This window comes from Pleurodeles waltl, chromosome 11 (genome assembly GCF_031143425.1).
Source record: "Pleurodeles waltl isolate 20211129_DDA chromosome 11, aPleWal1.hap1.20221129, whole genome shotgun sequence".
Classification (NCBI taxonomy): domain Eukaryota; kingdom Metazoa; phylum Chordata; class Amphibia; order Caudata; family Salamandridae; genus Pleurodeles; species Pleurodeles waltl.
This window is the reverse complement of record NC_090450.1, coordinates 691152931-691179845: the sequence shown is the minus strand read 5'-3', so window position 1 is coordinate 691179845 and position 26915 is coordinate 691152931. Positions and strand designations below refer to the sequence as shown.

At 45.0% G+C, this 26915-nt stretch overlaps 1 protein-coding gene across 7 annotated transcripts in view; it reads right to left on the bottom strand.

The window, feature by feature from the left end:
* DUSP11 (dual specificity phosphatase 11) overlaps window positions 1-26915 on the bottom strand; it is a 117169-nt gene that overhangs the window by 40017 nt on the left and 50237 nt on the right. For all 7 annotated transcript variants that reach the window (XM_069214223.1, XM_069214221.1, XM_069214217.1 and 4 more), the window contains exons 7-9: window positions 17085-17160; window positions 16367-16483; window positions 15967-15999 (exon numbers count right to left, since the gene is read on the bottom strand). In XM_069214223.1, the coding sequence (XP_069070324.1) occupies window positions 15967-15999; window positions 16367-16483; window positions 17085-17160 (226 nt within the window). The remainder of the gene's footprint in view (window positions 1-15966; window positions 16000-16366; window positions 16484-17084; window positions 17161-26915) is intronic.

Genomic DNA, 26915 nt, shown 5'->3' with positions numbered 1-26915 from the left:
AACCAGAAAATGGACTTCCTCACTTCTCTAATAGTGAGATCAGCGGAAGGCCCCAAACCAAACAGAGCAATGTGCCTGCGACCCAATCATCGATAAACTAGCTGTACTTCCAGATATTCTGTCGAATATACTAACATCGCTGCAACCCACCAGGAATCAAGAAGTAACACTGTCACCACCTACTGCAAACCCCATTCCAAAACCGGGTGTGACCATAAGTCAACACGAGCTGATCTGTGACCTCGCTCAGACCACCTCTCAGACCAACCCTGCCTCTGAGCTATCCCTTAGGGAAGCAGTACCGGAAGGGCTTACCTAGCCCAGCAACGAAACAGATCATCCAAAATTAACAAAAAGACAACATAAATGCCTAAGAAAAGCCAGGAGGAAGCAATCCGACCATAACGATGGGACATGCAAAAAAATATTCCACATCTTTGCTAAACAACCTACCAACGCAGTCTCAAAGATTGTAGACAGAGACACCAGCACACCGGACTGCAGCAGCCTGTCCGCTCAGACGGACTCATCCCAGTCATCCTCTATGCTAGATGAAACTGCTTTTCCAAAACGAACCACCTAAAGAACACGATCAAGCCGACTCCAGCCCACCACCAAGAGTGGGGTTTAACAGGCTTGCAAGTGGATTATTGATAGCTCATTCCCAACCGCGAGCCACTCCACCGGAATCACATGCCACAACCTCAAATCATAGGACCATAGTCCCACACAACGTTGATAAGCAATCTGCCTTCACATTAAAAAGGCATGATCCACCTCATGCTCCCACTCAGTCCATACTGCCTCAACAGTATCTAACCATCTGCAGCCTACAGCCGGGACAAAAATTGCAGCAGGATCAGACCTCCCCCTTAGCCTCCCGTCAGGTGCTAAGCAATGCAACTATAACAATACTACACAGCCCACCTCCCCTGGCGAGGACATGCGACCATCAAATTTACAATAGAACAAAAACCTCAAACCCATTGGCTCTAGGCCATACATCTGGCCCAAGTCATCAATCCGTCAATCCAGATGCCCAGACCAACATAATGAAACAAGCAACCGGTCCCCCCGTCAAACAACAGGTTAACAGTACACACAGGCACCCATGGCTGCGCAGTCGTGGTAAAACCAGCTACTCCACCAAGACGAGTGCCACTCACGCACACAGTCACTGCCCCCATCGGACCCAAAATCTGCTATTTCGAGCTCCAGCAAAACCATACAGCGCACGCAACTCAGAAGGCTCCACACCCGCCCATACTCTCCTGCGTAACACATAATCCCAAGTAATGTACTTGCACACAATACACGTCAAGACAACCACAGCCAGCAACGCCCCTCACCTCGCACGAAAATCACACCCATCACAGGCAGATTCAGTCCAGAAGCACCTAAAACTGCTATCCTGGAACATAGCAGGCGCCCAATCATTGCTGGAAACAGGCTCCTCACCAATAGCCTGGCATAACATGGACATAATAGCACTCCAGGAAACCTGGTCACAACAGGTCTTCCCGCTATCGGGTTTCACGTCCTTTCAAATAAACAAAGTTAAGCACAAGCTGCATGGGAGACCAAATGGTGGCCTAGCAGTCTCTCTCTCATTAACCTTGAAAATTGATATACAAGTGCTGCCACATAAATGCAAAGACTACCAAGTGCTCAAACTCTGCAACTGGAACTCCCACGATAGACCTCTGGTGTTATTGGTCAACACCTACACTCAGCCCGGCTCCACTCGCAAACGAGCTGCAATAAACAGCTTAACTGCCATCATCAGGTATTACAACCAGACCCACCCTGACTGGGACATCATCCTGAAAGGAGACTTCAACTCAAATCTATTTAAGACTCAAGAGTCAGACGAAATACTAAGTGCTGATAACTCCTACTGGAACATCACAACACGTGTCATCAACCTTTACTCATCGTGATCAGCAGAAAGCACAACTGGCGACATCACTAGAATACCTCATTCTACGAATACTAAATGGGAGGTTCACTGGTGACTCCTTCCGTAGCCTCCCCCACCCTCCCCACATCCCCCAAGTCACACCTTTCATGGCCCCACTTCACAGTCCATTCTAGACTACACCCTAGTCACATTAACTCTGATCCCTTTGGTACAACAATTTCAAATAAAATACACCACCTCCAGTGATCACTCGTACCAAATATTGACCTTAAGGTCCTCTTTACTGGTCCATGAACCTGCCCCGGTACAAATAAGGCAAACAGAGTCAATGAGCTTGAAGAGACTACGTTGGTCATCTGCCACAATAGGAGCCTTATCTTTAGCTGCAAACTTTAATTGTTCACCCTAGAGTTAGGAACAGTGTACTTTTTGTATTGATTAGTCGTATTGGGAGTACGTACACTGGACCTTCAATTCTCCCGATCCCTCTCTTTTGTTGATAAAAATAGCACATGCCACAAAAGGAAAAAGCCCCAGGAAATTCTGGGGTATCATCAATGATCTCAACACGCGAGGGTATCCAATTACCAACTCTAACATTCCGGAAAAGACCTGGGTGAGTCACCTTAATACAATCTTCACAGTAAAGTCCAATCTCCGTAGAAACACCTAGCAAATGTCAGCATGGACACCCATCACGGGAAAAATCTCGCTGGACAACGGGGAAATGGCCGAACTCACTCAGTCGATCAATAACACACACCAAGCACTCCTAAGGGCCTGCCGGAAAGCAGCACCCGGCCAAATGGCCTTCCACAAGCAATCTTTATGGAAGAAGTAGTTTTCTGGTCAGAAGTGCTAACCTCCTTATACTTGGAAGGAAGCTTAGGAGGAGGCATTCCTGAGAGCTGGCGAGGCTCTATAATCAACCCAATTTTCAAGGGTGGCAATAGAGACAATCCGGGCGACTATAGGTTAATCACCCTTATTGATGCTGAGGCAAAGAACTACGCCTCCCTGCCCCTTGCTGAACTAACGACATTGTCTGAAAAACATAAAATCGTCCCAATCAACCACAAAGTCCTCAGAAAAGGAGTGGTTACTACGACGAACATCTTAAAAACTTCTCTCCTGATAGAGCAGAGCAAACAGCGGCATAGGAAACTACATATTGGTTTCATTGACATCGAGGCCGCCTTTGACAGAGTGAACAGACACCTGCTCTGGGGTATGCTAAAGCAATGGGACCTGCTGGCCCACCTCCTAAATGAAATAATTGCTTTATACTCAGACACATGGGTACACAAAGATCGGGGATGGCACCAGGCTGCAAACACCCCACATCTGTTTAATCTACCCATGGCAGATCTGACCTCAGCTCCGGATGCCAGTAACACTCATACCCCGCCCCTCCTCCTGGGAGGTCTCTCACTGTCACATCTACTTTATGCGGACAATCTGGTACTGTTCAGCTGCACCAAAGTTGCGCTAAAAAGATCTCTGAATATTCTTGCAGACTATGTCCAATCCAACCAGCGAGAAATCAATGTCTCAAAATCTAAAATAAATGTGTGCTGGCTGAAAGCACACCCTCAAATCTAGGATGGCCTTAAGCAGAGTTTCATTAGAGATTTAGATGCCCAGGGATCGTTTCGTCAACGGAAGAAACACATTGCGCAAAGAGACCCAGCTCTAATCTTCACCTTCTCCTTACTGGCCAAACACTACAAGGACCGTCACTTCATCCACTGCTAACAGTCATTTCATCCAAACTGCTTTCCACCCTAACCTACGCAAGAGAGGCAATGCACGGTCAAGAAGAGCCCCTGACAGATAAAGCACAGCACAAAGTATTTAGGCGAGTCCTCAAACTACCAAACTCTGCCTCCCCAGCACAGCTCCGCCTTGAATTTGGAATTGTTAGGCAAGATCTGGCTGCAAGAGCAGAGGCAGTCAAAACCTGGTATAAAATCAGTCACTCTGCAGACAGTCCGAACGAGACCCTTTGGCAGGCCCTAGAATATGACCAGCACTCAGCCTACCATAAGTACCTTCGATCCTCAATTGTCAAGTTAAGTCACCAGGATCTGTGGGAGGCTGCCCCGACATGCAACTCTTTTTCAAGAGCGGCTACCAAGGCCACCAAAATCCTTTTGTTCACAGAACATAAAGCCAAATTTAGTGCCCGGGCACACGCATGGATGACCATAAAACACTACGCCAAACTTGAACCGGCTGCCTACCTCTTTACAACGTTTGCACCACACATAAAACATACTCTTATGACAATGCGACTAGGCAACCTGCCAACCCTGACTAACACCCCGTCCTGGAAGAACATCACCTTGCAGCAGTGCAGGCACTGTGCTTGCCAAAAGGAAGACCTAATACACAAAATATGCATCTGTCCGGGCCTGCTAGATTTCAAAGGAGATTTCTAAAGAGGCTGTTTATTGACAGAGCTATTAGGACTTGCAGGTGAGCCATTTTAACCTGCTTTAATCCACATGATCCCCAGTTAAACTGCAAGTCCGTCAAGGTCCTGAAACATGTCATGCACACTGCCCCCCCCCCCTCCAGTTAAACCACAATTAAGTTCCAGAAACACGCAAAGTAAAAAACGATGCTCAGATCTTCAGCTCCAGTGTGCCAAGTACTCGCACACCACAAAAGGTCTATAAGTACCAATGACACTTCTCAAGACCGGGACAGTAATAAACCTATCTCTAACGATATCCTGGACCCCCAGCCTGCTCATCCTTTATTCCCCACTTTAATGAAGTTATTTTTTAACTATGTATTAATTTTAACCTTCTATTTCTTCAACCTTCATTTAATGATTTTTACCACGTAACTTGTATCGCAATCCTAATCTTCTTTCTTTTCCTTAGAATGTTTTTACCATGTAACTTGGCAAAATTGTTATGGTTTTAATCAACTGAAACAATAAATATTTATCGTATTATCGTTTTACTAGTTTCTCTGCATTTAATAGCCTTGCAATTCCACCATTCTCCGGAGTGGTTTCATAATATTTGTCTCTGTTAAACTTGTTAGCCTGACTGTTGAGGAATTTACTTGCACACCCCACTATTAAAGACTGATTTTTAAGCTCCAAAAACTGTTTGATCTACTATTGATTATGATTTATCATAACCTTTTTTAATCTTATATGACAAAAAATGTTGATGAATTAGAAGATCATTTACAGAAAGCAGAGAGCAGGCAAAATAAAGAAACCCTAATAACATTGGCAGGGGACTTCAACATCTGCACATGCGATTCTAAAACCATGATGACCTGTGCTCTCCGGGGTGGTTCAAATGTATTTTTAATACACTACAGACATACCCCTTATGGCGACGCTTTGAACAAAATCATTTTATCAAAAAAAATGGTTTTCGCTCAGGATTTTAACTCCTTCAGTACTGACCCAGCCCCAACATTCATTGGCACGTTTCTGTAGTACAATTGATTATTTGTTGTGTTCAGCAAACCTAGTACCAGTTTTTCAGAAGCATGAAGTAATAATTTGCATCAGTGACCACAACACACATACCCTGCAGTTATTAACAGATCTTGTTAATAAAGATATTCTGACATCACATAACGCCACCAAACACTCTAAGAACTGGGGAATTCGTATCAAGTGGAACCAGGTTGAGAGGGATCAATTTATGAGGGATTTAGTGGTAAATTACCAGGCATCAATTAGCACCACTTTACACAAAGGGAGTTCCCCTAAAGATATTATTCAGGAGCAGTTTTCTTCCGAAGGGGGGAAGACAGCCCGGTAGAGCTGGGGCCAAGGCAGTTGGTTTCTCCGTCTTCTCTGCAGGGTTTTTCAGCTCAGCAGTCCTCTTCTTCTTAGGTTGCAGGAATCTGTCTTGCTTGGTTCTGGGAGCCCCTAAATGCTCGATTTAGGGGTGTGTTTAGGTCTGGGAGGGCAGTAACCAATGGCTACTGTCCTTGAGGGTGGGTACACCCTCTTTGTGCCTCCTCCCTGAGGGGAGTGGGGCACATCCCTATTCCTATTGGGGAAATCCTCCTTCTACAAGATGGAGGATTACTAAAAGTCAGAGTCACCTCAGTTCAGGACACCTTAGGGGCTGTCCTGACTGGCCAGTGACTCCTCCTTGTTTTTCTCATTATCTCTCCTGGACTTGCCGCCAAAAGTGGGGGCTGTGTCCAGGGGTCGGGCATCTCCACTAGCTGGAGTGCCCTGGGGCATTGTAACACGAAGCCTGAGCCTTTGAGGCTCACTGCTAGGTGTTACAGTTCCTGCAGGGGGGAGGTGTGAAGCACCTCCACCCAGAGCAGGCTTTTGTTTCTGTCCTCAGAGAGCACAAAGGCCCTCACCACATGGGGTCAGAAACTCGTCTCTCAGCAGCAGGCTGGCACAGACCAGTCAGTCCTGCACTGAACAATTGGGTAAAATACAGGGGGCATCTCCAAGATGCACTCTGTGTGCATTTTTTAATAAATCCAACACTGGCATCAGTGTGGGTTTATTATTCTGAGAAGTTTGATGCTAAACTTCCCAGTATTCAGTGTAGCCATTATGGAGCTGTGGAGTTCGTTTTTGACAAGACTCCCAGACCATATACTCTTATGGCTACCCTGCACTTACAATGTCTAAGGTTTTGCTTAGACACTGTAGAGGCATAGTGCTCATGCACCTATGCCCTCACCTGTGGTATAGTGCACCCTGCCTTAGGGCTGTAAGGCCTGTTAGAGGGGTGACTTAACTAAGCCATAGGCAGTGTGAGGTTGGCATGGCACCCTGAGGGGAGTGCCATGTCGACTTAGTAATTTTCTCCCCACCAACACACACAAGCTGGCAAGCAGTGTGTCTGTGCTGAGTGAGGGGTCCCTAGGGTGGCATAAGACATGCTGCAGCCCTTAGAGACCTTCCCTGGCATCAGGGCCCTTGGTACCAGGGGTACCAGTTACAAGGGACTTACCTAGGTGCCAGGGTTGTGCCAATTGTGGAAACAATGGTACATTTTAGGTGAAAGAACACTGGTGCTGGGGCCTGGTTAGCAGGGTCCCAGGACACTTCTCAGTCCAGTCAGCATCAGTATCAGGCAAGAAGTGGGGGGTAACTGCAACAGGGAGCCATTTCTTTACATATACACACACACACATACATATATATATATATATATATATATATATATATATATATATATATAATGTCACTTACCCAGTGTACATCTGTTCGTGGCATGAGATGCTGCAGATTCACATGCTGTGCATTATCCTGCCATCTAGTGTTGGGCTCGGAGTGTTAGAAGTTGTTTTTCTTCAAAGAAGTCTTTGAGTCACGAGACCGAGGGACTCCTCCCTTTCGGCTCCATTGCGAATGGGCGTCGACTCCATCTTAGATTGTTTTCCCCACAGAGGGTGAGGTAGGAGTTGTGAGTATACTAGATGTGTCCATGCAATGGAGTAGGTATGTATGTACATAATGTGTAGTAAAATAATATCTATTTACAAATTTACAATTTTCATTCAACTAATAACAGCTACAGGCTCCCGGGGAGGTGGGAGGGCGCATGTGAATCTGCAGCGTCTCATGCCACGAACAGATGTACAATGGGTAAGTGACATTTTCCGGTCTGTGGCATGTGTAGCTGCAGATACACATGCTGTGCATAGACCAATAAACAGTAATCTACCCCAAAATGCGGTGGCTTAGCCTGTAGGAGTTGAAGTAGTCTGAAATAATGTTCTTAATACAGCCTGTCCTACTGTGGCTTGTTGCGTTGCTAACACATCCACACAGTAATGCTTAGTGAATGTATGAGGCGTAGACCAGGTATCTGCCTTACAAATTTCCGTCATAGGTATATTTCCAAGAAAGGCCATTGTGGCGCCTTTCTTCCTAGTGGAATGTGCTCTTGGTGTAATGGGTAGATCTCTTTTTGCTTTAATATAGCAAGTTTGAATACATTTAACTATCCATCTGGCAATGCCTTGTTTGGATATAGGATTACCTGCATGAGGTTTTTGGAAGGCTACAAACAATTGTTTTGTTTTACTAAATTGTTTTGTTCCGTCAATGTAATACATTAGTGCTCTCTTTATGTCTAATGTATGTAAGGCTCTTTCGGCTACTGAGTCTGGTTGCGGAAAGAAGACTGGGAGTTCCACTGTTTGGTTTAGGTGGAATGGTGATATGACCTTTGGTAGGAATTTGGGATTTGTATGGAGAACCACTTTATGTCTATGTATTTGTATAAAGGGTTCTTGAATAGTAAATGCTTGTATCTCACTTACTCTTCTAAGTGAAGTGGTAGCTATTAGGAAGGCTACTTTCCAAGTTAAGTATTGTATTTCACAAGAGTGCATGGGTTCGAATGGTGGTCCCATGAGTTGTGTTAATACAATATTAAGGTTCCACAAAGGTACTGGTGGTATCCTTGGGGGTATGATTCTTTTCAGTCCCTCCATAAATGCTTTGATGACTGGGATTCTAAAAAGGGATATTGTATGTGTAATCTGCAGATAGGCAGATATTGCAGTGAGATGTATTTTAATGGAAGAGAATTCTAGATTAGACTTTTGTAAGTGTAATAAGTAACTTACAATGTCCTTTGTGGAGGCATGCAGTGGTTGAATTTGATTAGTGTGGCAGTAGTAGTTAACAAATATTTTCCATTTGTTTGCGTAACAATGTCTTGTCGTAGGTTTTCTAGCTTGTTTAATGACCTCCATACACTCTTGTGTAAGGTTTAAATGTCTGAATTCTAAGACTTCAGGAGCCAGATTGCTAGATTGAGCGATGCTGGATTCAGGTGTCTGATCTGTTGTTTGTGTTGTGTTAACAGATCTGGTATGTTTGGTAACTTGATGTGAAGTACTACTGATAAGTCCAACAGTGTTGTGTACCATGGTTGGTGCTATGAGTATTAGTTTGAGTTTGTTTTGACTTAGTTTGTTGACCAGATAAAGAATGAGTGGGAGAGGGGGGGAAAAGCGTAAGCAAATATCCCTGACCAACTGATCCATAGTGCATTGCCCTTGGACTGAGGGTGTGGATACCTGGAAGTGAAGTTTTGGCATTTTGCGTTTTTTTTTGTTACGAATAGGTCTATGTTTGGTGTTTCCCAGTGTAGGAAGTTATCCTGTAGGATCTGGGGGTGAATTTCCCATTCATGAGTTTTCTGGTGATCTCGACTGAGATTGTCGGCTAACTGGTTCTGAATGCCTGGGATGTATTGTGCTATCAGGCGAATGTGATTGTGAATTGCCCAATGCCAAATGTTTTGTGCTAAAAGACACAGTTGTGACGAGTGTGTCCCTCCTTGTTTGTTGAGATAATACATTGTTGTCATGTTGTCGGTTTTGACAAGAATGTGTTTGTGGGCTGCCAGTGGTTGAAATGCTTTTAATGGTAGAAACACTGCTAGCAGTTCCAAATGATTTATGTGAAGTTGTTTTTGTTGATTGTCCCATTGACCCTGTATGCTGTGCTTGTTGAGGTGTGCTCCCCACCCCATCATGGAAGCATCTGTTGTGATCACATCTTGAGGCACTGGGTCCTGGAATGGCCGCCCCTGGTTTAAATTTATAGGGTTCCACCATTGAAGCGAGAAGTGTGTCTGGCGGTCTATCAACACTAGATGTTGGAGTTGACCCTGTGCTTGTGTCCATTGTCTTGCTAGGCACTGTTGTAAGGGCCGCAGGTGTAATCTTGCGTTTGGGACAATGGCTATGCATGAAGACATTATGCCTAGAAGTTTCATTACAAACCTTACTGGGTAGTGTTGGTGTGGCTGTATGCTTGATGTTATATTTTGGAACGCTTGGACTCTTTGTGGACTTGGAGTGGCAATCGGTTTTTGTGTGTTGAGTGTTGCTCCCAAGTATTGTTGTATTTGGGATGGATGTAGATGTGATTTCTGGTAATTTATAGAAAACCCTAATTTGTGTAGAGTTTCTATAACGTATTGCATGTGAAGAAGACACTGTTGTTGAGTGTTGGTTTTTATTAGCCAGTCGTCTAAGTATGGGAATACGTGCATGTGCGGTCTCCTTATGTGAGTGACTACTACTGCAAGGCATTTTGGGAATACCCTTGGGGCTGCTGTTATCCCGAACAGTAACACTTTGAATTGATAGTGTACGCCATGTATTACAAACATTAAGTATTTTCTGTGAGAAGGATGGATGGGTATGTGAAAGTAGGCATCCTTGAGATCTAATGTTGACATGTAGTCCTCTTTTTTTAGTAAGGAAACCACGTCTTGAAGTGTTACCATATGGAAGTGATCCGACTTGATGAAGAGATTCAGTGTTCTGAGGTCTAATATAGGTCTTAACGTTTTGTTCTTCTTTGGAATTAGGAAATATAGTGAGTATACGCCTGTTCCTTTTTGATGGTTGGGTACTAACTGTATTGCTTGTTTTTGTAATAATGCTTGGACCTCTATTTGAAATAGGTCTAAGTGTTGTTTGGACATATTGTGTGCCCTTGGGGGCACATCTGGTGGGAAATTTGTGAATTCTATGCAATAACCATGTTGGATAATGGCTAGGACCCATGCATCCGTAGTAATGTGTGTCCAGTTTTGATAGTATGCGGTAAGCCTCCCCCTACTGGTGTTAGGTGTTGGGGTTTTGTGACATTGAAGTCACTGTTTGGTTTGGCGTGTTTTAGGTGTCTGGAACTTTCCCCTTCCTCTTGGGAATTGTCCACCTCTATATGAGCCACGAAACCCTCCCCTCTGGTATTGTGCCTGATAGGTGGGCCTGCTTTGCGGGGTGGAAGGCTCTGGTGTTTGCATTCGAAACCCCCCTCTTTAAATTGTGGCTTTCTAAAAGTGCCTCTGCCCTGTGGGGAGTAGAGCGCGCCCATGGCTTTGGCCGTGTCCTTCTTTAGTTTTTCAATTGCTGTGTCCACTTCCGGGCCAAACAATTGTTCCTGGTTAAAAGGCATGTTTAACACTGCTTGTTGGATTTCTGGCTTGAACCCAGAGCTTCGTAACCATGCATGCCTGCGAATGGTTACTGCAGTGTTGATTGTTCGTGCTGCCGTGTCTGCAGAGTCTAATGAGGACCTTGATGATGTTGGATATTGCTTGTCCTTCTTCCACAACCTGTTGGGCACGTTTCTGGTGTTCTTTGGGCAAGTGCTGTATAATGTGTTGCATCTCGTCCCAGTGTGCCCTGTTGTAGCGAGCAAGTAAGGCTTGTGAGTTTGCGATTCGCCATTGATTGGCTGCCTGTGCTGCCACTCGTTTGCCTGCTGCGTCCTACTTCCTACTCTCTTTGTCAGGCGGTGGTGCGTCTCCTGACGATTGAGAGTTTGCCCTCTGTCTCGCAGCTCCTACAACCACTGAGTCTGGTGTAAGTTGCTGTGTTATGAACACAGGATCCGTTGGGGGAGGCTTGTATTTTTTCTCCACCCTAGGCGTGATAGCCCTTCCTTTAACTGGCTCCTGGAATACCTGTTTCACATGTTTGAGCATGCCCGGGAGCATTGGCAGACTTTGGTAGGAAGTGTGGGAGGATGCCAAGGTGTTGAACAGGAAATCATCCTCTATTGGCTCAGAGTGCATTACTACATTGTGGAATGTAGCTGCCCTTGATAGTACCTGCGTATATGCAGTACTGTCCTCTGGAGGCGACGGCTTCTTTGGGTAACAGTCCGGACTGTTGTCCGACACTGGTGCATCATACAAGTCCCATGCATCCTGATCATCCTGCGTCATCCCTATATGCGTAGGTGATTGCATAGGAGGTGTTCCCCCCCCAGAGACAACTGTGGTGAGTGTAGTGGGGAAGGTTGTGGCGAAAGACTTGGTGGTGGTGTTTTGTCTCTGGCCACCTTCGCCTTTGGTTGCATTTCTGACCCTTGAAATGCCAGTTTTCTCTTTGTTTTAATTAGAGGAAGAGTTTGTATTTTTCCAGTCTCTCTCTGGATATGCAACCTTCTTTGCGTGTGGTCTGGCTCAACCATACTTATTTCCTGCTCAAATCTGTGTTTTTCAGTAGGCTTATCAAAGGAGTAGTGTTAAGCATTTGTTGTACACACACAGGCAATAAATGAGGAACACACACTCAGACAATTCCAGGCCAATAGGTTTTTGTATAGAAAAATATATTTTCTTAGTTTATTTTAAGAACCACGGGTTCAAATTTTACATGTAATATCTCAATTGAAAGGTATCGCAGGCAAGTACTTTAGGAACTTTGATTAATCACAATAGCATATATACTTTTCAAATAAAACACATATAGCTATTTTAAAACTAGACAGTGCAATTTTCACAGTTCCTAGGGGAGGTAAGTAATTGTTAGTTCTTGCAGGTAAGTAAACCACCTACGGGGTTCAAGTTTGGGTCCAAGGTAGCCCACCGTTGGGGGTTCAGAGCAACCCCAAAGTTACCACACCAGCAGCTCAGGGCCGGTCAGGTGCAGAGTTCAAAGTGGTGCCCAAAACGCATAGGCTTCAATGGAGAAGGGGGTGCCCCGGTTCCAGTCTGCCAGCAGGTAAGTACCCGCGTCTTCGGAGGGCAGACCAGGGTTTTTTTTTAGGGCACCGGGGGGGGGGGGCTGGACACAAGTTAGCACAGAAAGTACACCCTCAGCAGCACAGGGCGGCCGGGTGCAGTGTGCAAACACGTTGGGTTTTCAATTGGAATCAATGGGAGACCAAGGGGTCTCTTCAGCGATGCAGGAAGGCAAGGGGGGGGGGGGGGGCTCCTCGGGGTAGCCACCACCTGGGCAAGGGAGAGGGCCTCCTGGGGGTCACTTCTGCACTGGAGTTCCGATCTTTTATGTCCTGGGGGCTGCGGGTGCAGGGTCTTTTCCAGGCGTCGGGATCTGGGAGTCAGGCAGTCGCGGTAAGGGGGAGCCTCGGGATTCCCTCTGCAGGCATCGCTGTGGGGGCTCAGGGGAGGCAACTCTGGCTACTCACGGTCTTGTAGTCGCCGGGGAGTCCTCCCTGAAGCGTTGTTTCTCCACAAGTCGAGCAGGGGGCGTCGGGTGCAGAGTTGCAAGTCTCACGCTTCTGGCGGGAACCGCAGTTGTCTTGAAGTTGCTTCTTTGGAAACAAAGTTGCAGTCTTGAGTGAACAGGGCCGCTGTTCTCGGGAGTTTCTTGGCCCTTTTAGAGCAGGGCAGTCATCTGAGGATTCAGAGGTCGCTGGTGCTGGGGAAAGCGTCGCTGGAGCAGTTTCTTCAGAAGGGGGGGAGACAGGCCGGTAGAGCTGGAGCCAAAGCAGTTGGTGTCTCCGTCTTCTCTGCAGGGTTTTTCAGCTCAGCAGTCCTCTTCATCTTAGGTTGCAGGAATCTGAGTTCCTAGGTTCAGGGGAGCCTCTAAATACAGAATTTAGGGGTGTGTTTAGGTCAGGGAGGGCAGTAGCCAATGGCTACTAGCCCTGAGGGTGGCTACACCCTCCTTGTGCCTCCTCCCAAGGGGAGGGGGTCACATTCATATCCCTATTCGGGGGATCCTCCATCTGCAAGATGGAGGATTCCTAAAAGTCAGAGTCACTTCAGCTCAGGGTGCCTTAGGGGCTGTCCTGACTGGCCAGTGACTCCTCCTCGTTTTTCTCATTATCTCCTCCGGCCTTGCTGCCAAAAGTGGGGCCGTGGCCGGAGGGGGCGGGCAACTCCACTAGCTGGAATGCCCTGTGGTGCTGTAACAAAGGGGGTGAGCCTTTGAGGCTCACCGCCAGGTGTTACAGCTCCTGCAAGGGGGAGGTGATAACAAAGCCTGCACTGGGTGGAGATGCTTACTAGCCACAGAGTGACAAAGGCACTCTCCCCATGTAGCCAGCAACATGTCTCGAGTCTGGCAGGCTGCTAGAACCAGTCAGCCTACACGGGTAGTTGGTTAAGGTTTCAGGGGGCACCTCTAAGGTGCCCTCTGGGGTGTATTTCACAATAAAATGTACACTGGCATCAGTGTGCATTTATTGTGCTGAGAAGTTTGATACCAAACTTCCCAGTTTTCAGTGTAGCTATTATGGTGCTGTGGAGTTCGTGATTGACAGACTCCCAGACCATATACTCTTATGGCTACCCTGCACTTACAATGTCTAAGGTTTGGCTTAGACACTGTAGGGGCACAGTGCTCATGCACTGGTGCCCTCACCTATGGTATAGTGCACCCTGCCTAAGGGCTGTAAGGCCTGCTAGAGGGGTGACTTATCTATGCTGCATAGGCAGTGTGAGGTTGGCATGGCACCCTGAGAGGAGTGCCATGTCGACTTACTCGTTTTGTCCTCACCAGCACACACAAGCTGGCAAGCAGTGTGTCTGTGCTGAGTGAGGGGTCCCCAGGGTGGCATAAGATATGCTGCAGCCCTTAGAGACCTTCCCTGGCATCAGGGCCCTTGGTACCATGGGTACCAGTTACAAGGGACTTACCTGGATGCCAGGGTGTGCCAATTGTGAAAACAAAAGTACAGGTTAGGGAAAGAACACTGGTGCTGGGGCCTGGTTAGCAGGCCTCAGCACACTTTCAAATCAAAACATAGCATCAGCAAAGGCAAAAGGTCAGGGGGGTAACCATGCCAAGGAGGTATTTCCTTACACCGTCGTAGTTAGATTTTCGACATTTTCATCAGGCTCCTCCCCTCCTATTTCTGCCAAGCATCTGTATGGATCTAGGGCTAATGGCACTGGTCCCATCTTCGACCCGCAATTGTTTTCTGACATGATCCTGCCTGATCCCTCCCAGAGATTCGAGGGTGGCTAGGGTATAGCTGGGGTCTCAGGTATGATCCCTGAACTTTAAAAAAAGACCTAAGCAAGGGGGCGTTTTCAGCTGCTTCTTGATGGATGCTGAAGCTGTTTTTTTCCTTCCCCAGGCTGCTGCCTGGTTTTGGGGTCTCTTTTGGTTAGGGGTGGCTCGCACTCTTAGGGATACCCCCAATCTGATCACCCGGACAAACTTGCTCGCAGACTTTTTCAAGGCCCCCCCCCCCCACCCCCACCCTAACGTGTCCTGTGCAATTAATAATTCACCAGCCTCCCAGCCTTGGTTTCCTTAGAGCCTGCCACCCCCCTTCCTCCCGAATCTCTGTACCGCTTGTCTTGTGCTGCAGGCAGAGGCTCCTCTAGCATCTCCTTTTTACCCTTCAGGGGGTCTAAGATTTGTCTCCACCTTCCCAGGGGCACCACCGCCACCGAAGGGCCAAACAAAATCATGTTATTTACGAGGAGATGCCAAAGTTGGCTCGCTAGTGGTGCCTCTGCTGCCCCCACTCGACCCTTTCAGTGTGACCCTGGAAGCAAGTCTGCGCACCTTCCTCACTTCCAGGGCGGCTCTGCTCCAGCGAGTTCTGTTGTCACGTGTTCCTGCTCCCGGCTCCAGTGTCGCGGCTCGGCCCGCCTAGGACCCGCTACCGCTTATGCAAGACAGAAACCGCTGGTAAGAAAAATTCTTCCCCCTTGCTCTCCCTGCTTCTTGCTGGCAGCTGCTTCAATACCAGAGTCACTCCCGTGCCGGCTCTGATCCTCTTGCAACGAGCAACATACTGTTTGCCCGAGAAGCGCCACAATCAGTTACCTACTGATCGTCACGTTCCCCTTCAGTCACCATGCACCTTGCTAGCATATTACAGATGTTATATGGTGACATGTTGTGTGTTTGTCCCTGTATTACAATGTGTAGAGACACCTATGATGCTTATGTTCTTCTGTTGCTTTTTTATTATCTCTAATGAGTCCCTGTTGGTGCGCGGTTTGTCACGGTTTACAAAATGTAATAAAAATATATAAAAAAAATATTAAAAAAGCAATTTAGTGGTATTTATTTTACACAGAGCAACCGTCACAAGAGTGAGTGCTATACAAGAGGAGGATGTGAAAAGCTAAGGCAGGAGTGAACTGCGTGTTACTGGTGTCGTTCCAGGAATTTATGACAGAAGGCCTGCAAGACCTGACCTTCATCTACTACCTAGATTATTATAGTAACCTAAAACCTTAACTTGTGTTGCAAGTGTTCAGATACACTGGTTCAGATAACAGGCCTGGCTCTATGCTAGACAGAGATGTAATCAATTGTGCAGCTTTAGGTTTCCTTACCTTGGAGGTCCACGTTGTTGCCAAGATGAAGACCTAAACAAAAGGAGAAACCAACATTACAGGGGCAATGAAGATTTCTCTATCAGTTCAAATAAAGCTGAGCCACAGATAATGCGTCAAGTTCACCGGTTAAAGGAACACACATGCTGCTCCTCAAACTTCTTTCAGTGCATCATTCACTCATCTAAGTGTACTTTGTACGAAATGACATCATAATGAATTTCCAGATACTCTAGCCATTTTAATTTTTTGCATTTTACAAGTGATGCAATAAATGAATCATGCTCAACCATCTCCGTCTGGCATGCTTTACTCATGAACATTCTGTTCTGGGAGACATTAACAGTTTCTAACAGTATGCAACTGCTTTTTGAAGACACTGACTAAAGAAGAAATGTACCATGGGGCTTGATAGTTATGATACTGAAAGTGGCTGGATCTGCTGGAAAGATTCCCATTTGCAACACACTCCTGTTCACTGTGCACCGACGATCTTGCTATTTTCTGGGTTGGATCACTAGAAAGGTAGAGGAAAATGGTTACTTTTGCACAACATATTGCCTTGTTGGATTAACAAAAGGAGCAGATAGGTAAGGGTCCCACTTGCCCTGTCCTATCACATGCATGTATGTGAAAAGCTTAACTGGCACTGCGCAAAAGAGGAAATGAGCAGATATTTGTTCTGGTCTTGCCTCACTCCATAAAAAAAGAAAAGCTATGACTGGTATTGATAAGATTATATATATAAGGTGGGGAGGGGCGATTCTGCTAGTGCAATCACCTCCCAACGCAAATAAATGAAAAGCAGAATGTGACAGACTGACAAGGCAAGATATAGCACTGAGATGTGAAGATTGCCCATGTCCAAGATGCACTCATTGGTGAACAAAGATTGAGCGGAGAGATACAGACATATGCTGCTGTTTTAGTGATGGGATATATTTAGAATTTTCAAGACAGTGACTTAATAACAGGGTGGGAGAAAAATTGCACTTATGCAAAAGAACTGCAGATCATAAGCTTGCATGCAACAAAAACACCTGTGGCCAGTTGTGCCTCCCTTTTAAGAAATGGGGAAAAAAGAATTGTGCGTTTGAGCTTCAGAAAAATGGACTTACTCCGACGCTGGCTTGCCCTGAAGGTCAAGGATATAGTTTTGCCTTTCTATCGAATGTCCTCTGCTTTTGTTGAATACTGAAAGCAAAGTAAAACACAAGCAGTATTGGCAATATTTTGAGAAGCAAACGTAAAAGGAATATAAATACTCATGATTTCTCTTGACAACATGGCTCAGTTGTTCAAACGTCTTCCAGAAATCTGAACCAATGAAGGTGGTCTATACGGGGGATGGGCTGCCCCAAGAAATGGGGGGGTGGGGGGAGAATATGGAGGGCATGAAATTTTTACTAAGGGCTTTAAATTGAGACTGAACATAGAACCATCACAAATGTAATACTGCTGGGTTCATAAATATCAACTGTGTCAGATTGCTCCTATTGATTGTCAAAGTTCATAAAAAGAAAAAACAATTAAAAAAAATAAACCAAAGATCTATTAAACACACGATTAACTAAGACCACATTTACAGAAAGCACCAGCTGTGACATAAGTGGAATGTTTAACTTCTGAGCGTCCCTTTTTTGGCACAATAGTCAAATAGTCAACAAATTACTTTACTAGAATAGTGCACACTTGCAAATGTACCTGCTTCCAATCCTTTAGAAACTTTTGCAAATAAACTGAGGCACGAGCAGTTGACATTCTGTACCCAAGAATTTTGAATGGGAAGTGAGGAGTTGAAACTTGATCTTTAGATCAGAAGCTAGTACTTGACCTTCAAGCCATACCCTCTCCCACTCTGGTATCTACAATACTAAGGAAAGGTGACAGAAAGAAATCTAATGTGTCAGCTTGTTTACCAATTGGGAAAAAAAAAACGTATTTGTTTGTCTAACTGTTCAGATTTGTTTTTGTGTTAAGTCACGAGGTCCAAAAAATCTTAACTAGCATGGAATACTGTTGGAAATACCACAGGAATAAAAGAAATATGTAATGAGTTATAGGAGATTTTCTCCCTATAATACTTCTGGACTACCGGATTGTCCTCCATTGTCGTCCAGACGGGCTCCCAGCTTCCGCAGCTATCACAGCAGATAGAGACCCAGTACAGTCTCCGTTCTGCATCACAGAATAATGTTCCCATCATCAATACATTGGTGCCAAACTGATATCTTTCTTAGATTTAGCAGGGCGTATGTAGTTTTTGGGAGTACATAAAAAATGCAAACCTTTGATTAGTGTGTAGATTACTTTTGTAACTGCAGAGGAGTGCATCCACAAAGGGAAGCGCTGCCAACTTTTGAGTAATTCACATTTAGTCTTATCACAGCAACACTACGCATTTCCTAATTTATAGATGTTTTGGCCATGAATAAAATCTTTTTTGCTAAAATACAGCTTGTTTCAAACTGGTTTATATTTGTACACATGCAGGTCGGAGAGCAAATTTTTGCTTTGCCTCTACAGCATGTTTTTATTAGCAGCAGATTCAGGTATCGAATCCTGGACTGTAATATGTTTTTGGATGAGAGTGTGGGGGTGATTAGTGGTCCACACAGGTGAATAGATAATCTGATTGTGGCTTCTAGGCACATGAAGTTTGAACCTGTGCACCATTAAGCAGGGCTAAAAAAATCCACTCAACCACTTGCATTGGCAAGTCATATTTGATCAGGTCGAGGTATTTTTTAATACTTACTCGTCCCTTCTGGAGAGTTGACACTGAACAGGTGTTCTGTTCAGTTGAAAAGTGGAATAGCAATAAAATATGCCTTTAAATATTGTTCTTATGTTACATTTGTTCTGTGTTCACAGACAGAGGTCAAAAGTCATTTTTTTCTTACAACTAATTTTCCTTCTGACTGCAGAGTTCCGGGACTTTGTAAGGTGAACTGTGTGACCTGCTGCTTAGAATGTAAAATAAAAGGATACGGGTGTCAGGTTTTTCCTAACACACAACATTTAAATGACTAACCCAACTATGCAAACATTTCAAAATATACTTCAGTAGTTGTGAAAGCCCTTTTTTATATTTCTAAGTGATGAACAAATATTTTAATAGGATTAAAAAAATTACAATAAATCAGAACACTTTACGTGTTGATGTGCAAAGGATATGTTTTCTGAAACCCAATTTTCAAAGATTGTTAACCGCTTCTATGCCTTGGACGAGGATGGAAGGGGAAGACCTTCCCCTTCCACCCCCGCCCCCTCCCCCGGCAATCCGATGACGTCAGCGCACGCGCACAGCGCGCCGACGTCATCTAGTGTTGCTGGGCGCGCTGGAAGCCATTTGCTTCCAGCGCGTCGTCGGGAAAGGACCGAAAAGGTGAGTCCTTTCCGTTTTTGGGGGGCGGTGGGTGGTAAAAACAGACACAGGGGAAAGGAAAGGGGGTTTTTCCTTTCCCCCTGTGCCTGTTTTCACAAGATTCCTGCTCCACGATCGCGGGCAGGGCCCGCAATCGTGGAGCAGGAATCTCCACTAGACCCCAGCGATTTTTTGAAATAGGTTTATTTTGGGGGCGACCCCTTGGGCAAGGGTCGCCCGCCTCGGGGACAATTTTTTTTAGTATTTCGCCCCCCTCTAGACACCAGGGAATTTGTTTTTATTGTGTTTGCATGCATTTTGGTCTACAATAGGCACATGGGTGGTGTTGATAGAGTAGATCAGAGGTTGGAACCTTACACTGCTCTTCGTAAGTCTTATGTGTGGTATAAAAAGTTGGCCCTACATTTATTTCATTTGGCAACTTTTAATGCCTTTATTGTATACAAGGATTGTTCACCTGAGTCAAGGATGACATTTGTTAAATTTCAGGAGTCGGTGATAGAAAGCCTTATTGTGGTGGAACCGGCAAGAGTTCCTAGAGTAGAAGTGGTGGAGGATGTGGCTAGATTGAAAGATCGGCACTTTCCAGATCACATTCCTCCCACTCCCAAAAAAGACATGCCCACAAAGAAATGTAGAGTATGTGCCCGGAGATCAAGCCGGAGGGAGAGCCGGATGTACTTCCCCGAATGCCCTTCAAAGCCTGGGCTGTGTGTGCCCAGCTGTTTTAGAAGATACCACACAAGGAAAAACTTTTGGGAAATACCGTGAGCGTAAGCTGTCTGTTTTATATTTTCATATGTGTCACGGTTGGCATCTCTGTCGTGTATTAAGTTAGAGCTTTGGTGTTTGTAGTTTTGTGCTTATTTTATAATTAGTGGTTTCTTTGCTGTTTATAAATAAAAAAAAAGTGATGGCGGTGTGCGTGGGGTGGCGCTTGGCTGGTGGTGTGCGTGGGGTGGCGCTTGGCTGGCGGTGTGCGTGGGGAGGCGCTTGGCTGGCGGTGTGCGTGGGGAGGCGCTTGGCTGGCGGTGTGCGTGGGGTGGCGCTTGGCTGGCGGTGTGCGTGGGGTGGCGCTTGGCTGGCGGTGTGCGTGGGGTGGCGCTTGCTGGCGGTGCCAGCCAAACGGCAGTCCACACTCCCATCAGCTGGTGTGATTCTTGTATCAGGCATGTGGGCGTAAGTAAGTGATGGGCCCTTGAGTGGCACGGTCTGTCGATGTGAGTGTTGTAATGTGCTGGGCCCGTGGCTGATGGTGTGAATGGTCTTGTGCGTGTCATGTATGAAAGGTGTGTGAATGGACTGTAAAGCGGTTGGTGCCTTGTCGCGGCTTTACAGCTCACGAGCTGTGAGTCATTGGTTCACTTTTATTGCCTTTCAGTTATTAGCAGTGCATTTCATTTTTGTGAAATCTCTTGTTAATAAAATTTGATCCACTGAACCATCACTCACCCTCGTGCCAAATCCAACCAGTATGTGTGCTAAAAAATGACAAAACCTGCTCCGCTGTAATCAGGCGTCGCAGCACACCTGTGACACGCTAGGTGCCTCGGGTGGGACCCCGATGATGAAGCATGCCACCAACTTGGTTGGTGGGTGAGGGGTCTTCTTCACATAACCTAAGTGTGTTTCTTTTCACAATTTTAGTGTTTGGCACATCACGGACGTATGTGCACACATCAAAATGATATTTTACAAAAATACCTGTGTTTGGGGGGGGAGGGGGAAATTTGTTTTTGGTCCTGGGTGCGGCCTTCATCTAGGGAAACCTACAAAACTCAGAAACTTTTTTAAACTAGACACCCCAAGGAGTCCAGGGAGGTGTGGCTTGCGTGGCTCCCCCAACATTTTCTTACCCAGACTCCTCTGTAAACCTCAAAATTTGCATTAAAAAAAGCATATTTTCCTGACTTTTCTTAGTAGGATCACCGCTCCAGCACAAAATTCCTACTCCCCAGTTTTCCCCTCAGCCTCCCAAGTAAAATGACACCTCACTTATGTGGGTCCCCAAAGCAGAGTCCGTCTAAAGATGTATAAAAGAATATGCCCTTATAAACTTGTTGTGTTATCCCTTCTATCTCTTCAAGTTTTGGGCCTTATTCTGTTGCAGGCACCTGGCCCACCCACACAATTGAGGTATCATTTTTATCGGGAGACTTGGGGGAATGCTGGGTGGAAGGAAATTTGTGGCTCCTCTCACATTCCAGAATTTTCTGTCACCGAAATGAGAGGAAAGGGTGTTTTTTTTAGCCAGATTTTGAGGTTTGCAAAGGATTCTGGGTAACAGAACCTGGTCCGAGCCCCACAAGTCAACCCATCTTGGATTCCCCAAGGTCTTTAGTTTAAAAAAATGCACAGGTTTGGTAGGTTTCCCTAGGTGCCGGCTGAGCTACAGGCCAAAATCCACAGGTAGGCACTGTTTTCTTTCAAAAAATGGGATGTGTCCACGTTGCGCTTTGGGGCGTTTCCTGTCGCGGGCGCTAGGCCTACCCACACAAGTGAGGTATCATTTTTATCGGGAGACTTGGGGGAACGCTGGGTGGAAGGAAATTTGTGGCTCCTCTCAGATTCCAGAACTTTCTGCCACAGAAATGTGAGGAACATGTGTTTTTTTAGCCAAATTTTGAGGTTTGCAAAGGATTCTGGGTAACAGAACCTGGTCCGAGCCCCGCAAGTCACCCCATCTTGGATTCCCCTAGGTCTCTAGTTTTCAGAAATGCACAGGTTTGGTAGGTTTCCCTAGGTGCCGGCTGAGCTAGAGGCCAAAATCTATAGGTAGGCACTTCGCAAAAAACACCTCTGTTTTCTTTCAAAAATTTGGATGTGTCCACGTTGCGCTTTGGGGCGTTTCCTGTCGCGGGCGCTAGGCCTACCCACACAAGTGAGGTATCATTTTTATCGGGAGACATGGGGGAACATAGATTAGCAAAACAAGTGCTATTGCCCCTTGTCTTTCTCTACATTTTTTCCTTCCAAATATAGGAGAGTGTGTAAAAAAGACATCTATTTGAGAAATGCCCTGTAATTCACATGCTAGTATGGTCACCCCGGAATTCAGAGATGTGCAAATAACCACTACTCCTCAACACCTTATCTTGTGCCCTTTTTGGAAATACAAAGGTTTTCTTGATAGCAATTTTTTACTCTTTATATTTCAGCAAATGAATTGCTGTATACCCGGTATAGAATGAAAACGCACTGCAGGGTGCAGCTCATTTATTGGCTCTGGGTTCCTCGGGTTCTTGATGAACCTACAAGCCCTTTATATCCCCGCAACCAGAGGAGTCCAGCAGACGTAACGGTATATTGCTTTCGATAATCTGACATTGCAGGGAAAAGTTACAGAGTAAAACGTAGAGAAAAATTGATGTTTTTTTCACCTCAATTTCAATATTTTTCTTTTTCAGTTGTTATTTTCTGTAGGAAACCCTTGTAGGATCTACACAAATGACCCCTTGCTGAATTCAGAATTTTGTCTACTTTTCAGAAATGTTTAGGTTTCTGGGATCCAGCATTGGTTTCATGCCCATTTCTGTCACTGACTGGAAGGAGGCTGAAAGCACAAAAAATTGCAAAAATGGGGTATGTCCCAGTAAAATGCCAAAATTGTGTTGAAAAATTGGGTTTTCTGATTCAAGTCTGCCTGTTCCTGAAAGCTGGGAAGCTGCTGAGTTTAGCACCGCAAACCCTTTGTTGATGCCATTTTCAGGGGAAAAACCACAAGCCTTCTTCTGCAGCCACTTTTTCCAATTTGTTTGAAAAAAACGAAATTTTCTCTGTATTTTGGCCAATTTCTTGGCCTCCTTCAGGGGAACCCACAAAGTCTGGGTACCTCTAGAATCCCTAGGATGTTGGAAAAAAGGACGCATATTTGGCTTGGTTAGCTTATGTGGACAAAAAGGTATGAGGGCCTAAGCGCGAACTGCCCCAAATAGGCAAAAAAAGGCCTGGCACAGGAGGGGAAAAAGGCCTGGCAGCGAAGGGGTTAATACACAGTATAGTGAAGCTGCAAGTTAGTGGAGAGGTTTTTAGACATTTCTTGGAAAGTTACTGTGTGTAGATGACAATATGTTACCACATCATGGTTTAGGAACATATTTATTAAAATGTGTTTAAACACACTGAGAAACACTCCGGCCCTGATGGCAATGTTATTAGCAAACTAAAAGAAGTCCTCAGTTATGTGGGCTAGACGTCATGGTTTATGGGCTAGATTCTTGTGATGCATGCAGCAAAGTTTAGTCTACTTAATCAAACAAAAGAGGTTTTTTTGTACTGCAGCAATGCTGAGCTCACATATTTGAAGGTGCAATCATATGTCATATGTGAGAAGGAAGAAAAAGAGGATTCTAAACTATCTGCCTAGGATCACACAATTTGAGACCCATTTACAGGTCTCAAACAGGTCTACAGTTAGGTCAAGTAGATTTAAGTTACTCGACCTGCAGGTCTAGTAACATTTTAATGATTTTTCGAGCCCTGTGGGTGCACTCTTTTGTGCAATAATATTTTGCTACCTCTAGCAAACACTTTACTAAGAATGTGGTAGAGAAATGCCTCCTCTCATGAATGCGGTTATGGTAGCTAACTGGTCCTTCTGAGAGGCGTTTGTCTAGAAGGTGAGTGAGGTATCTAATCCCCCTGGCATCTTGTGACCAATTGTTTACATGGCTCTTGTTGCACCAGTGTAAGAATTTGTTCCATGTGCTGCTGTGACATTGTTGTCAATCATTTTGCCTTTTTTAAGTATTCCCATGGATCTTGGGGGAAGGTTATGATGGCCTAACTCTACATCCTCAGGAGCCACGCTGCTAGACTGAGGGTTCCAGGTGACATTCTCGTACTGTCAAACGACCTCAAAGTGTTGTGAGTTTTATGAACTCCCCCTGAGAGATCTCTATTAGATCTAAAAATCAGATCTGTTTGGTGCATTGTGGGCCAATTAGGATACGTGTGCAGCGTTCCTGTGTGTACTCGTTTATCACACCTGGCAACCCTGGAATTCGAGAAAAAGCGTAGGCAAATTGTCCTTGACCATCCCTTAGTAACCTTGGGTGGTGGAATCTGGATGCAATGTTTTGACATTTTCTGTTCTTGTGCACTGCAAATAGATCCACGTGCGGCATTGCCCATCTTTGGGAGACATTTAGTAGAACCTCCCACTTCAACTCCCATTTGTGTGTGCTGTCTGCTTGAGTGTTTAGATTCCCCAGCCCGCTTTTAGCATTGCTTTTGTGTTGTCCATTTGGAGGAGTACTGTTCTTTACATCAGGTGTTTTTGAGTAAACAGATAAGACCCCCACCCTACACAAGACTCAACCATCACAGTGAGAGGCAACACAAATCTTCTGCTACTTAATACTTTCCATAACCTCTCAGAACAAAATTCCACGACACTGCAACCAGATCATCAAGATTACCATTAGAACCAGCATCTCCAAAAATCTTTGACAGTATCCTTTGTACAATCTGCGCCGTGTAGGCAGCTAGAAGCCTACTCAACAACTCCCTGGAACTAGGTTTGTTAACACCAGAATTAAAACCTCCTACATTAAACCTTTCCTTAAGAAGAACCTTACCTCATCCAACCCAGAAACGACAAACAATATCAAATGGCTGGAGATTAAAATATTTTGCCCAAAGAGCAATTTTAACTTCACTTTCAAAGTTTACTAAGGAAAATTACTATGTTAGTTCAAAAATCTGGACTCCGATAGAGGAACAGAGGCAGCCCTCCATTCAATAAGTGGAGACCCAACAACACAGTGGACAACAGCAGGATCACAGCTCTAATTTCTTCTGGACCTCTTATTAGTGGCATTTAACACTGTCCACTAAACACTGTTACATAGACTCCTTCTCAGTATACATGAAGATGACTCATACCTCAAAGGCAAAGCTTGGTCTATCTACAGTCTTTCACATCATTCCCTCACACCTAACATTGTGGCATCCTTCAGAGGTCTATTCTTTCTTATTCAATATCCTCTGAACCTCCATACCTGGCTATATCATCCAACACCACTGATTAGAACTATGCAGATGATATACAAATTGACCTCTACAAGTCAATACTTGACGACTGCCTCAGTGACTAAATGCGTGGATAATAAGAAACCACCTATAACTTAACAGTGCAAAAACAGAGATCATGAACGGAGGGGCAATGGCAAAAAAGCCAGCTTTCCTCTACAGCCCCAAGTAACATGATACCCCTCCAACTACATCAAGAGAGAAAAGAAATCTAGAATTAACCATGGATTTAGATCAAACCTTGATGATATATGTAAACAAGGTCATAAAGAGGACCTTCTGCCCAGTGAAATTCATGTGATGCATATTCCTATACCCTGGACAGCAACAAAAGTTAAATTGTATCCTGAAACTTCTAATCCCCAAACACAATTATGCTGATAACCGATATCTCAGCAGCTTCAGTTTCATCATACACAAAATACACCTAACCCAAGGGTTGCCTTCTCTGACTCCATCCAAGATAACAATTGGCACCAGTCCTGCAAACATTACACTGGCAATCTATAGCTAGAAGAGCAAGGGTTCAAGACACTTCACCTTATTCACAGACACCCAAAGATAAAGACTGCCAAACAAACACATTGTACTGAAGCTATACAAACAACTTAGGACACTACCCTCCAGGCTCACAGCAAGTACAGTCATACGGCCTTACTATAATAAATCCCAAGCAGGCAAGGCTTACTCAGAACAAGCCCCAAACTCTAGATATCTCTGCCTTCCAATATTTCGAGGCATCCAGGTGGACTTACTACAAGAGAGGTAAAAGAAAAGTCTGTTTGCAACATAACTACACCATCCTATAACCCCCTCCCTCCCCCCCACCCCATACAGAACCTGGAACAATATTCACTTCATCATGCACAAATCAACAGTCAGATATTTAAAACTCCAACTAGGATGCTCTCCACATGTATACAAACACTCCAACAACTTTCTATGTCCAGGTAAGTTATGAAGGGCTACCTGGTTCTAGTCTTGATATTCTATAGTAATGTTTATTCATACATATCCCTCCTGACCGTAATATTCCAACACTCAGAAAGCATGCATGCAGCCAGAGGTACCTCAGAGGCTGCATAATAATTTGCTTTTATTGCTTGGCCATTGCACACTCACATGAAAATTCCACACAAATTTAAAATGAAGGCAACAAGCTTTGAGATTCCTATGATAATTATGTGTCCAGTCTCCCATCGGCATAAAACGCTGGAAGAAAACAAAAGTGAACCAATTTTTTGTTGTAGGTAAATTTGCCAAACAGCACCAAAGGTATGAAAAAAAAAGTGTTCTACCCACAGTTAGCACTTCATCAATAACTGTACATCGAAGCAATATAACCACAACAAGGTGTTAGCGTGTGTGTGAGATGGGCAGGGAATGCACTAGATATAAGGAGAATGTTCACTAGTGTCAGAAACTATGCGTTTAAGTTAGCACTTGTCAGTCCCTTCTCTTACACACAAGTGTACAATCCTACTGTCTTTCCTTACAGCCTACATCTGAACATCAAATCCATGTTAAC